The sequence below is a fragment of the Garra rufa genome, chromosome 1, assembly GCF_049309525.1.
Source record: "Garra rufa chromosome 1, GarRuf1.0, whole genome shotgun sequence".
NCBI lineage: Eukaryota > Metazoa > Chordata > Actinopteri > Cypriniformes > Cyprinidae > Garra > Garra rufa.
In genome coordinates this window covers 32,686,035-32,700,955 of record NC_133361.1, presented here as the reverse complement: position 1 = coordinate 32,700,955, position 14,921 = coordinate 32,686,035, and the positions used below count along the sequence as shown (strand labels likewise).

Below are 14,921 nucleotides of genomic sequence, written 5' to 3'. Positions count from 1 at the left end.
TTCTTCTCTTGTAAATTATTTTTCACTGAATTCACGACTCTAATTATTCCCTTCTGGCACAATTTAATATTTTACAGCTGTTATTTGAAGAAATAAACATACTTGCAATAATTTGCCATTTTGACACTGAAACAAGATATCCGTCCATCCATCCAATTCATATACAAACCTGACGACTGCTTTGAGCTTGAATTTATATTAATGCATCTCTGAAGGGAACTGACTGTCTTGGGAAATTTCTAATGGCATTTTCCTTCCATTCCATCTCCATATAAAATGATACCCTTACATTTCAGCCTTTAAACTATTTTCAGCCAAAATGATGAATGCCATAGTCATTATAAGACTTGTCAAAACGTGTATTATATGAGATATAAAGTTGTTTAAATCATCGCTTTTATGGTCATTATAAAAGGTTAGTTCACCCAAGAATGGAAATTCTGTTATTAATTTCTCTCCCTCATGTCCTTTCAAAACCCATAGCACCTTTGTTCATCTTCGGAGCACAAATTAAGATATTTTTGATGAAATCCAAAAACGTATTGATCCTGCATAGACAACAACGCAACTATGTTCAAGGCCCAGAAAAATAGTAAGGACATCATTAAAATAGCCTATGTGACATCAGTGGTTCAACCGTAATGTTATGAAGCTACAAGAATACTTTTTGTGCTCAAAGAAAACAGAAATAAAAGTCATTTTATTTCACGGTAACAACATATCACATATAGTTATTTTTGCTTAAAATAAGGACTTTATGACATCAACATTTTTGAAATTTTTAAAACATGCATTAATGAAATTTCTTCATTAACGTCAACAGTGTTAATATCACACAAAAAAACAATACTAACCTAATTTAAAAAAAGCAATATGACAAAAAAAAACTACAGTAGAACAAATAAATAAGAAATGCTAAATAGATTGTATAAAGTAATCAAATACATAAAAACAATGCATGTTCTTCACTGTGTAAACTAAATATTTATATATGTTTTTATATTATACTTACATAAGTTACAGAAGTGATTTAGCCAAGAGCAGTGAGATATTTTCTCCCTTTGTTGTTTGATTAACATGAATGACAGACAACAGAAATATTAGACTGCTGTCACTTTAAGAGCTGGCCGGATTCAATATACCATTACACATGTGTTTTCTTTCTCAGGCTACATTTACACTAGTGCGTTTCGTTGTAAAACGCATAACTTTTTCTACATTTACATTTGTCGTTTACACTACCCCGCCGTTTTTGACCCTTGAAAACAGAGACCTTCGAAAGAGTTTTAGTTTGAAAACTCCAGGGTTGCGTTTCATTGTAAATGGACCAAAACAGAGACTTTTGAAAATGATAGTGTGGCTGCCTATATTGACTGTGTATCCTTGACAACCGTGTAAACAATAACATCATGCTCATTTGTTAAGTTTCAATTTGAAGGCTCATTTACAGTATATTACAGTATTTTTACACCCCAAGTCAATTTTATTACGGTTACTTCTTTTAAACAAGACTTGAAAACGTATGCAGCCTGAATGGTCATGTGACATGCATTTTCCATTGCGTAGTGTAGACGGAGATTGTTTCTAGAATGCAGTGAAAATACCAGTGTAGGCAAGAACCGTTTTCATTTTAAAATGCCGTTTCAAAATGAAAACGCACAAATGTAAACTGGGCCTCATCTGTTTGCTTTTACTTTTAAGACTCAAATTATGGCGTTTACAAGGATACTTGCAAAGACCAGCATTTAGACACATACAAGTGTGTGTATTTAACCGTTCAAGGCCTATAATGCAGCAAAAACAACTCACTCAGCCTCTCTGACAGCGCTCAGAAAGAGTCTCTCAGACATATAGCGTTCTCTTTCACTGCTGATTGCGCTTTAACAGATTAAAATCACTTTAACCACAATGCTCAAAAATGTGTGCAAACGATGCGAGCGTGTAACTGTGATAGAAACTGTCAACAAATTTCTACCAGTTAATTGTGTCTTTACATTTGACCTCTTTGTTGCAGCCAGTAATCATTTATATCAGTTGTGATATTAGAGTATAAAAGGCACCTGTTAGATTAGGATAATGAGCTCCAATGTGCACTTATCAAATAAGGGGGATGGCACAGTAATGACAGAAATTCATTTTGGGGACCACACCTCATTTCACCACAGCCACAAGCGACAACAGAAGCAGCATTTCTGACAGTGACAGCGTCTGGAAGGCTGAGCTGTGTAAATCACGAAAGCTGTCGCGACTAAAATCTGAAGCACATCCTGATTACAAGCCTGCTCCAGTGGTGGCCAGGGAAACCATTTCAAAAGACGTCTTTGAGATGAGGACCGGCAACAAAAGTGCAGAGGAATGTCCTCTTACAGCAGAGGGTGAACTTGGGGCACAGCCACATGCATTCTTTAGGAGTGAACCCAGCACTTCCAACAGCTCCTCTGTCCCAGCAGTCTCATTACTTTCCACTTCGCCTTGCTAAAACCCCCTCGTCTGTCCTCCCCTTTAGCTTTAAAATATAGTCCCCACCCCTGCGCCTCAATTTGTGGTGGCAGCGGAGACACATTTATGATCAGACAGGCTCCTATTACATCGAATGCTCACTAAACTGAGGCCAAGAAACAAAAGGCAACTGTAAACATCTCATTCAGACGCAAGCCTTCAAAAGGTCAGCAAAACGGCTGGATTTTAAAGTTTGTGCTGGAAATGTTTGTAGCAGTAATAAAAATACTTAATTTCATAACAGTTTTCCACTTACACTGACTTCCATAGTTAGGTCAAATAGAAATGTCTGCCCTAAAACCTACAAATGGCTTACTAACATCTATTTGGACATTAAGAATTTTAGCATTGAAAAAAACAAGTACACACCTCAGCCCTTTAGGTACTTTAATGGTGCCATGGCTTTGTCACAGAACAAATGAATCCATCAGAGTTTGTGCTAACAGCTTTGCACAGAATGAGCTGGACAAACTCTGATGACAGCACCCTTGATCAGACACACTTCAGACTGGGCATTTCTGCCGTCTGACATCGGGATGACCGTGGCTGCACAGCTATGCACATCACAGCAATGTAGTCTTTGATGTGCAAACCACACATCTGGAGCTGGAACCAATCCAGATAAAATGGAGCTTATCAAACCACAGCAGCGTTCCTGTTTTCTCTAACTAATGAAGAAAGCACTGACAGCTTAATCTAATAACTCAGGAGGGACTGATAAAATACTGGACGACTCTATGCTGTGTTCAATTTATAAGTTGTTCATAAGGATCTTGCTAGTGTCTTCATCCAACAGGATGTGGCTATTGATTTAGCATGACCCATAGGAAAAGAGTCTGGAATCACTGGGTCTCCACTGACTATGGACTATTTTAACAATGTCCTTACTACGTTTCTGGGTCTGGAAACATTACAGTTACATTGCCATCTATGCAGGGTCAGAAGCTCTTGGATTTCATCTATAATAACTGAATTTGTGTTGTGAGGATGAACAAAGGATTTACGGGTTTGGAACGACATGAGGGTGAGTAATCAATGACAGAATTTTCATTTTTGGCTGAACTATCTCTTTAATGAATTGAAGACAGGGGTGTAGTTTGACAGACATATGCTGAATTGTACGTGTTGATTCCATGTCTGTCTGCTTATTTCCACAGAACTGGAAAGTCATTCATTTCACAATGTAGTACACATCCCCCACCCATTGCATGAATGTGAATAGTGAATTACACCAGCTTTTAAATTGTGGTTAACACAAAGTGTGAGAATAGCTTATGCGTTCATGTCAGTTCATGTCAATTTAACAAGTGTGTTGGTGGGCAACTGGGCATAACTTGGGCGCTCTTTATTAGCTGCATGCAAAAACATAAAACTTGTATAGTTCCGTTTTTAGAGTTTACAAGTCAAGTTTACATACACTTTGCTGTATCTGCAAAATGTTAATTATTTTACCCAAATAAGAGGGATCATACAAAATGCATGTTGTTTTTTTTTTATTTAGCACTGACTTGAAGATATTTCACATAAAAAGACATTTACATATAGCCCACAAGATGAAATAACAGTTGAATTTATGTGTGTGTTGTTAGTTGTAAATAGATGTTTAGGAGTTCATTGTTTGTCCTGAACAGTTAAACTGCCTGCTGTTCTTCCATCAGGTCCCACAAATTCTTAGTTTTGTTTTTTGCATTTTTGTGTATTTGAACTCCAACAATGACTGTAACTTATATGCAACTACTACAAAAAGTTTAAATGCTCATTGATGCTTCTTAAGGAAAAACGATGCATTAAGAGCACTTTTGAATTCGAAGATCAGGGTAAATGTAACTTATTATGTCTTCTGGAGAACATGCAAGTATTTTCTGTTGCTTCTGAAGAGCAGTACTAAATGAAAAAAAAAAATATGATATTTAGGCAAAATATGAAAAATCTTCATTCTGTTCAAAAGTTTACACCCCTGGCTCTTAATTAATCTAGCTCATTTTTTCTTCTGAAGCATCAGTGAGCGTTTGAACCCTCTGTAATAGTTACATATGAGACCCTCAGTTGTCCTCAGTGTGAAAACATGGATCTTATATTCATACAGTCATTATTGGAAAGGGTTTAAATGCACAAAAAATGCTGAAAAACCAGAGAACCGAAGGACTTTTCTGAAGAACAGCGGCCAGTTTAACTGTTCAGGACAAACAACTGACTCATGAACTGCTATCACTAAACTTTTAAACAGGGTCATTTTTAATAAAAATAAACTATTATTTTATCTTGTGGACTAAATGTAAACATCTTTTATGTGAAATATCTTATTCAGGTCAGCACTAAATAAATAAAATAACATGCATTTTGTATGATCCCTCTTATTTTTGCAAAATAATTAACATTTTGCAAATTCTGTAAGGTGTATGTAAACTTTTGACTTCAACTGTATGTGAAAAATCACCCTAAATGCATGTTATTGATCCTACTGTGAACAACTCATCCACTCCAGTGCATGTTTTATTTATTTATTTATTGGCCATCAGAGGCTTTAATAAAAATGCAAGTACTCAATCTTAAGGTGAAACAACAGACTTTTCTCTGATGATGTATACCGAAATACCCATAATAATTTTTGAGTGCAACACCCACATCCACTCAAATCAACTGATGGATAGAATCAGGTCCCTACCCTACATTTTTTTTCTTTTTCGATAAACGCTTACACTAAAATGCACGTCATACTACAGAAAACATCTACCACAACTTGCATTTCATTGAACTTAAAGCCTATATGAAGCATTCAAAATGATTAAGGATTCACTGGTTTGATTCATTCTGACAAATCCTAATTTGACTGAACTCACTGAATCCAGTTACTGAACCAACATATGACTCACTTACTAATCGGCAAGACCCGTGTCAATGATTCATTAGTTTAATATAGCCATGAAGCTGCTCTAACATGATGTGCCATCAAGAAAGCAAAAATATATTCTCTCTTTAACTGTATTTCCTTCAAAGTCCTTTTTTAGGTTTATCCTTATTTTTATAGCTTACTAAAAGCCTTATGACAAAGGTAATAAAAAAATAAAAGGTTTTCACCCTCATATTTCACTAGGGCCCTATGAAATCCTTTTTATTTTTCTCCAAATTCATTTTTTTCCATTTTAGGTTTTTTGGATTGAAATCTTTTTTTCCATCTTAATTTTTCTAAACTATGTTTTAATGGTTAAGTTAAAAAGTATTAATCCAAAAGCATGTCTAATTAATCAAATTCATGAAATTTCACAGCAATTTATTAAAACATTTTCAAAAATGAAATTAAGGCTCTGTGAAATACTTTTTATTTTTAACAAATTCTAATGTTTTAAGTAATTTCCTGGATTCCACCTAAAAAGGTATCATTAAAATTGCAATAATAAAAAGCTTTTTTTTTCTTTTTTTTTAAGAAATGCCGTGTTATGCATTTACATTTTTCTGGTAAATCATTTCTGTTAGACATTCCCTAAAAATAATTATTAATACTAATATTTTATTAGTAGTTGTTGCTGTCATTACATTAAGTAATATATTTCTGTCACAATTTCAAAAGTTAAACCAAACTTTTATTTTGACTGGTTGTTGTCATATTTAAATAGTATTTTTGCAGCTTACTATTCACAGACACTATTCAAACAGAGTACTTTTGATTTATTCATCCAAAATTTGGCAAACTCCATGACATTCCACGCTATACAGTAAATTCCATTTTTATGACTGGATTCTCCGATTCCCTCTGCATTTTCCGCATTGCAGATATCATAAGGCCCTATTTCACTCTAAAGACTGATCATAACTCTAGCTGGGTCCTAAAATAAAATGCTTTGATATGATATCCTTTCTTTATTAAATATTTTGGCTAAATTGATTATGCTTTAGCTTAATTGTAAATCCATTAAATCTATTCTGCAGAATTCAGCACAAAACAAAACTAACGTTACACCCAGTCATTTAGTTTTCCTCGTTAAAAAAATAATGAGGAAACTTCTGAACAGATCTTCTAAGTATCTCAAAGAGAACTCTTAATGACAGAAGAGAGAAGTTTGCCAACGCTAAACTAATGCTATATTCCCCAAATGTTATTCAAAGACATCCAGCTGTAAAAAGGATGGAGTCAGGCTGGGTAAACCAAACTTTGATCTCTCCTCACACCCCCTTCAACACCCAATCAGAGGAAATGCTTTCAAAGCCAAACCTCTCATTACTCAACCTCAGAACACCCCCTTTATTTACACCGACCAGTCCCTGTCCTCTCTCCATCATGAGTCTTCTTGTCTGATGGATGAGGCATTAGCTTCTATGTGCTGACAGATACACGCTCAGATCTGGTGAGTGGCAGGTTGTCAGATCAGGCCGTCCCGCAGCTAGCGCCCTCCTCTCCCCCGCCCCGAGTGAGTCAAGGCTGCAGACTGAGCGTCTCTCAGCCGGGCTGTGCCTGACACTACCAGCCTCCTAAAGCTCAAAGACCTGTACTGTACGACCACAATCACCATAATATCACTGATCCCGTCCGTATCTCAGCTTCCATCACAGAAGAAAAAAAAGCAAGCATGAATGTGAAAGAATGTTGGATGTATTCCATAATACTTGGCCTGTCTGACCTGTCCGGTCCAAGAGGACTAGATAATGGCAGCTCACCAGAGGAGTGATAGCATCCTCCTAAACATTCCTTCTACCCTCCACAGACACAAACATTCGGGCCTGGACAGTGTTGACTATAATTATGACAATTTAGCAAAGTTTGTTTGCAAAGTACGAAGTTTTAGAGCTAGCACAACACGTAATGAGTCGCATTGTGTACAAAGGCAGATGACTCAAGTCTTCAACACAACAGAGCCATACATCCAGAGTAATTAATCACAATCAGTGAACCATAAACTAGGACATTCACATACTGCATTGTTTCATTGATCTAGATAACACTGAGAAAAAACTTCTCAACATTTTAAGATATGTTCATAAAATAAACATTTGATGAAGTATCAAGAATGTAAAGAGTTTAATATGTGACCCTGGACCACAAAAACAGTCTTAAGTAGCACGGATACATTTGTAGCAATAGACAAAAATACATCGTATGGGTCAAAATTATAGATTTTGCTTTTATGCGAAAAATCATTAGGATATTAAGTAAAGATCATGTTCCATGAAGATACTTTGTAAATTACCTACCGTAAATATATATATAAAAAAATATTAGTAATATGCATTGCTAAGAACTTCATTTGGACAACTTTAATGGTGCCATTTCAATATTTTGATTTTCAGATTTTTAAATAGTTGTATCTTGGTCAAATATTGTCATATCCTAACAAACTATACATCAATTGAAAGCTTATTTATTCAGTATTTCTTTTGTCCAGGGTCACATATTATAACACTGAAAAAGCTTGTGATAATGTAAAATGTCAGTGGTTCTCATAAAAGTTTGGACACACACTATTATAAAAACAAGTACAATATGCACCTGCATGAATTCCTTTAATAACTTGCTTTAATGGATGATTTGAAGCCAATTGAAAGAACCACTGCACAAATAATTTGAACTTATTTACATTTTTTGCCAACAACTGAGGTGTGTACAAACTTTTGTGTAATGTTTGGGGTTAATGTTTTTGAACTAAGTCTCTGTTGCTCAGCAAGGCTGCATTTATTTTATCCAAATCAAAGTAAAAACACTGACATTGTAAAAGAACAGTATTACAATGTAAACATTTTCTATTTAAAGAAATGTTCAAATGTAATTTATTCCTGTGATGCAAAACTGGATTTTCAGCATCATTACTCAAGCAGTGTTACATGATCTTCCAGAAATCATTCTAATATGCTGATTTGTTATTATCACAATTGAAAACACTAGTGTCACTTTACATTTTGACTTTTTTCCCCAATATTCTTTGATGAGGAGAATTCTATAGAAGCCTGTTTCCGCCACTAAATAATACAATTTTTAAAAACATTACATAAGTTTGCATAAGTTTAAACATAAGTTTGTTTGTTTTTTGCAATTGCAAGATATAAACTTTCAATTGGAAGTTCTAAATTTAGAGTTTTATTTCTCAGAATTGCAAGTTTATATCTCTCAGTTGTGACTTTTTTTTCTCAGAACTGCGTGATATAAACTCGCAATTCTGTAAAATGTAGTCAGAATTGCGTGATATAAACTCAATTAGAATTTAGCAATTAGAAGTTATAAATTGTATGTTTACATCTTGCAATTGCAACTTTATTTCTCAGAATTGCAAGTTTATATATTATACAACACGCAGTTGCAAGTTATTAAGTCAGAATTGTGGAATACAAACTTAAACATAAGTTCTTTTTTCCCTCAGGATTGGACTTAATAAATAATTTGGAGTTTATATCTCACAATTCTGAGAAAAATAGTCAAAATTGAAAAAAATAAAAAAAGAATTGTGAGTTTGTATCACGCAATTCTGAGGGGAAAAAAGTCACAATTATAATATTGAGCTCACAATTCTGAGAAATAAAGTCACAATTCTGAGAAATAGTCAGAATGGAAAGATATATAAACTTACAATTTAGGCTATAACTTCCAGTTTGCGAGTTTAAATCATGGAATTCTTACTTAATTTCTCAGAATTGCAATGTCCCTGTCAACTAAATATAAAATAAAAATTTGTATCTCAATTCTGAGGGAAAAAAAAGTTTATATATCTCGCAATTGTGACTTGTTATCCTCAGAACTGAGATATAAACTTGAAATTCTGAGAAATTAAGTCAGAATTGTGTGACAAACTTGCAATTAGAAGTTTATAGCTTGCAATTCTGAGAAAATATCAGTCCTTTTCCCCCCCTCAGAATTGGACTTTATAACTCAATTGAAGTTTAGATCGCACAATTCTAATATAAACTTGCTATTGCAAGAAAACATTTTTGAATAGCAAGATACTATCTAGCATTTGCGAGAAAAAAAAGTTGTGATTCTCGCAATTTTATATAATACAATTCTTAAAAAAAAATGATAAATCAAAATAAACTTTTTTTCAAAATTCAGTGGTGGAAACGGGTTTCCATAGAATTCTGCACACATTTTTTATAACAATGTAAAAGTCTTTACTGTGACTTTATCAATTTAATGTATAGACCCACTTGCTGAATAAACATATTAATATCTTTTTAAAAAATATTACTTACCCCAAACATTTGAACGGTAGCGTATATCATTAATTCCATTTGTTAGAGTAAATAACTCACAAAAGGATACATTTTGATGGCACCTGATTTAGTTCCAATGGCCATAAGCTGCAGTTTGGGATCATAGGCCAAAGCACTTGGCTGGTTTGGGAATCCATGTTCAACTGTCTGAGTAAATAAAGAGAAGAGAAAGAGAAAAATCACACATTCAGAACTTAAACTCACATAACATCCATTTTTACTGAGTAAAAAAAAAAAAAAAAAAAAGGAAATCCAATTCATATTTTGACCTCTAATGAGCCCTGATGCTACAATTAACAATGCAGTAGATTTATTCAGTGCAGTCTTGTCAGGAAGGGGATTTCCTTGTTTTGACAAAAAAAAAAAAAAAAAAAACATAACGCAGAACCAGAAATAGCGAGGAAGGAATTCTAGTAGATTTGACAGACAATGTCAAATTCATCCTCACAAGCTATCAAAAGTGATTTACAGAAACATGTTTTTGGGCCATTTTAAAAACGTCACCATAAATCAACACACAAAACCAGGCTTGAATCTCTTTTCACAGGTTGACAAAGTGTGACATGATAAATAACAGGACCTTCCTGTACCATTACACACAGTGTCATGACGCTTCATCAGAATGACACACACACAAACCTTCATTACACATTGCCGCTCTTGTTTCTCCTAAACCATCTGTGGATGAATGTCATCAGAAGCATTTGAGAGCAAAACAAAAGTGGGGACTTTAATACTCTAAAAACATGCACAATATGGTATCTCTCCTCCATACTTCCTCCTGTTTTGCTTGACACTGAGGAGGAGGGGGCTAGAAATGTTTGAGGGTGCTATAATGGTGCCAGAGTTTGGGTCATCAGTAAAAAGCCTACAATCAAACTCTTTCAATGTTTTTGGCAGGAGAGCAGTAACATGTTCATTATGATTTAAGAGCAGCCTCATTACAGAGCGCTTACAATCACGCTGCAACTGCCAGCATCATTGCAAGATACCTTCAAGGCTCAATAACAAACATAAACAAACATTAATTATTTATTTACTTATGTTTAACTAAATAAACACTTGTTTACTCGTTGCTAAAGAAATAGAAGTAAAAAAATACTAAAAATAAATATTTTTTAGTAAGTTACAAACATGAGAAAACTTTGAGGTCACTCACAATAGACAACAGCCGATCTGATTTAAAGAGCTCAACTGATGAAGAAACACAGCGCATTTCTCATTCTCCTGAAGCCATAAAAGCCAACTATGCACTAATAAAAAGAAAAGCTTACTGTTTCAAACAACTTCCATAAGCTTATATTGTCATTCCTAGCCATGATAGTTGTAAAACATTGCTATATTAGCAGCTGCATGTTAATAAAGAGAACATTACTCAAAGAGAACACGTTCACAGTAAATACATTTGCTTGAATTTAATGTTTTATTAGTCGATTTCTATGCAACCCGAAACCGCATGCATGCTCGAGAGAGAGAGAGAGAGAGAGAGGGGAGAGGAGACCCAACGCTATATATCCCACACACCTTATTGAATGCAAACAGATCCTGTTTGATTTTCTCACGATGAGGGTCGTTTCCCTGCCGTCTGAACCTAAACTTCATCATCCTGAAGCCGAATCAGAGAAGATATCGCAGCCCGCGCCGTCTCAGATTGATATAAATTCCGTTAGGCGTGAATCGGTGCAGAGAAACAATGTGATCCTTCGTGCAAGCTCCAGTTTCTTTTGTATCCACTCCTCAAGCCGTGCAAGTTTTCAGCTGTGTGTTTATGCAGTTTGACCACAGGGCAAGTTCACAGGAACCACGTCTAAGGGGAGCCAATCAGAAGGCAAGAATCTGTGACCAATTCACCGAACCACGCCCACAGTCAGCGTGCGCGTGGAAAACGCGGATCAGGATTCGGCTGGATTAGCTTTACTTACAGTTTGAATTGCCTGGCAGCAATTCAGTTTCATTGCATGTAGAAATCAGCCAATCATATCATGTTATATCAGTATTATTTATATACTATTAAAGTTGAATTCATATTTTAATTCACTTTTATTTTTACGTTTCCTTTTAATTTTAGGTTAATTTTTAAATATATGTGTTTTTGTTAATAATTTTGAATATTACTATGTAGGTTTAAATGATTTATTATATGAGTTGAATTTACTTTTTAATGTTTTTATGTATCTTTTTTTATTTACTGTTAGTAATTTTATTGCTTCACCCTAAACTTATTTCAGTTAGCTGTCCAGGCGACATCTGAAATATTTTTGTTTTTCTTGTAATATTTATATATTTTTAATTTTATTATGTTAATATTAACTGTATTTAATTTTATTGCATTGAATTGTACTTTAAGCTTTAAGCTTTATTTTAATTAACAAAATGTTTTAATAGTTTATTTTAACAATAATAATGCTGCTTTTACCAAAGGTTTTTGAACAGTAAGATTTTTAATGTTTTTTAAAGAAATATCTTCTACTCACCAAGCCTGCATTTATTTGATACAAAGTACAGCAAAAACAGTCAAAATCTGAAATATTTTTATTATTTAAAACAACTGGTTTCTATTTGAATACTTTTTTAAATGAAATTTATTCCTGTGATCAAATCTAAATTTTCAGCATCATTACTCCAGTCTTAAGTATCACAGGATCCTTCAGAAATTATTCCAATATGCAGATTTGCTGTTTACGAAACATTTTTAATTATTATTATTATTATCAATATTTAAAACAGTTTATTTTTTCAGGATAAATAGTAAGATCCAAAGAGCACAGTTTATCTGCAATAAAGAAGCTTTTGTAACATTATACACTATTCTATCCAAAAGCTTGAAGTCAGTATAATTTTTTAAATACTTTTATTCAGCAAGGATGCTTTAAATTGATCAAAAGTGATGATAAAGACATTTTATAATGTTACAAAATATTTCTGTTTCAGATAATTGCTGTTCTTCTGAACTCTATATTCATCAAAGAAACCTGAAAAAAATTCCACACAGCTGTTTTTAACATAATAATCATAATAATAAATGTTGTTTGAGCAGCAAATCAGAATATTAGACTGATTTCTGAAGGATCATGTGACTGGAGTAATGATGCTAAAAATTCAGCTTTGAAATCACAGGAATAAATTACATTTTAAAATATATTAAATATATAAAATATATATTAAAATTATATTTATAAATAGAAAACAGTTATTTTAAATAGTAAAAATATTTCAAAATTTAGCTGTTTTTGCTGTACTTTAGATCGAATAAATGCAGGCTTGGTGAGCAGAAGAGAATTCTTTAAAAACATTAAAAATCTTTTGACTGGTAGTGCACACACACACACACACACACACACATATATATATATATATATATATATATATATTTTATTTTTATTTTTTTAATTCAATGTATTAACCATGTTCCATGATTCCTCAGATTGTGCATCTAAAATAAATTAAAAAAAACACACATTTGGGAAAAACACAGGTCAGTTTTGATTGCTTTTATTATCATTTTTAGAATAAAGACTTCATATTAAACCTACGTTCATTGTGCATATTGTTCATTTCCCATTCACATCCACATGACACAAATACAAACAATATATAAATATCTAAAACATATAATAGTCTCAAGTAGTGCAAATCAGTATTTAAGAGAACTTCAAAACCAAGTGGCTAAAAATCATTTCCCTCTCTCTCTCATACAAAAATAAATTCTTCCTGATCACGTGGTCCAGCACTAGAGGTAGTACTATACTGTTTTAAATTATGAGCCCATATGTTCAACCTAAAGGAATGCATGCAAACTATTGTGCATGACAATCTAATCCTGGAACTTGGTTTTGAAATTGCAAACAGGCATATTGCACGATCAATAATGACAGGTGGCTTCGAAGTGTAGGAGTTTAATAGTGTCTGATTGCAATTATTGCCGTAAGAGTAATAATGAATAACATCTGTAAGAAGGGGTGCTAGAGCAGAGTGATTTCACTGGGCGGCAGAGTAAGTCTCTTTTCTCTGACCGACAGCAGGTTCTCCATATGCATGGCGATAACGCGGCACAGTTCAAGACTCTGTAAAGTCAAACGCACAGGATTAAGCTCCGCCCACACAGACACAGTGACAATTCTCAAATTAACAACAGCATTAAAATGATCAGATATTGCACAATTACATTATGTGATGATTTGCAATCATATATCTCTTCATTTAGACTATACCTGGTCCAGCTGTAACTGTGTAATGCGTTGAGACATTAGGTCACCCAGCATTATCTCCACATATGGGTAACTGGAGCCAGCTGTGGGCCTCTGTGTACGGGTGGACTGGACCTCCTTCAGCGGAAACTTCACCATCGGCTCCTGAGGAACATTGAAAACAGCTGTGAAGTCTATATGTGACTATGTTATAGAATACCATGGGAGGAAATGCAGATAAGTTTGCTAATCTTTGCAGATATACAGTATAATGAACACTTTAGGAGTGTCAAAGTAGATTATATATTTAATCACTGAATAATTCCATACTTTTGTTTGTATGAATTAAACAACTTATAACCTTGTCATTTAAAGGAGACCTACTATGCCCCTTTTTACAATACTGTATGTAGCCTACTATAAGTCTCAAGTATCTCCAGAATGTGTCTGTGAAGTTTCAGCCCAAAATACCCCACAGATTATTCATTATATCAATTTGAAAATGCCTATTTTGAGTGGAAGCAGAAACACATTGTTTTCGTGCATTCCTCTTTAAATGCAAATGAGCTGCTGCTCCCCGCCCCCTTTTCCAGAATATGCCTGTTCCTTTACAGCTCGTACCTCAGATACTCTGCTAAAAAACATCTGTTTGGTTTTGATTATCATGTCTAGTGTGCTGAAATCATGCGTTTTAAACCATATTAGTTTAAACTTCTGATATAGGGTTTTCTGAGCGCACAAAGCACAAAGTTCTCTTTCATGTCTTATTGCGCTTAAACTGTCAAATACTCACAAGTTTATGTTAAAAGCACACAGGAGTTAAAGTTAAACATTAAATTGCATGTTTATATTAGATCTGTGTGGCAGCACCGAAATATACTCTAAATATATTAATAAATCCAGTGCTCTCTTGTCTCCTCTGAGGCTGGGACTCTAAATAGTGTTCTGTGCTCGTCTGTGCAGCCAACGACAGAACAGTTTTGCTTGAACTTTTGCCATGGCGTTAGTACACCGTTGTCACTTGCGAAAACAAAATGGTGG

At 34.1% G+C, this 14,921-nt stretch overlaps 2 protein-coding genes across 2 annotated transcripts in view; both read right to left on the bottom strand.

Moving 5' to 3' along the window:
* The window catches only part of llgl1 (LLGL scribble cell polarity complex component 1), a 59,012-nt gene extending 47,574 nt beyond the window's left edge, over positions 1-11,438 (bottom strand). The window contains exons 1-2 of the mRNA XM_073833260.1: positions 11,218-11,438; positions 9,743-9,840 (exon numbers count right to left, since the gene is read on the bottom strand). Of these exons, the coding sequence (XP_073689361.1) occupies positions 9,743-9,840; positions 11,218-11,298 (179 nt within the window). The 5' untranslated portion in view covers positions 11,299-11,438. The remainder of the gene's footprint in view (positions 1-9,742; positions 9,841-11,217) is intronic.
* Positions 11,439-13,169: 1,731 nt separating this feature from the next.
* Positions 13,170-14,921, bottom strand: part of myo15aa (myosin XVAa) — a 62,197-nt gene continuing 60,445 nt past the window's right edge. Inside the window, exons 62-63 of the mRNA XM_073833251.1 lie at positions 13,905-14,045; positions 13,170-13,757 (exon numbers count right to left, since the gene is read on the bottom strand). Of these exons, the coding sequence (XP_073689352.1) occupies positions 13,656-13,757; positions 13,905-14,045 (243 nt within the window). The 3' untranslated portion in view covers positions 13,170-13,655. The remainder of the gene's footprint in view (positions 13,758-13,904; positions 14,046-14,921) is intronic.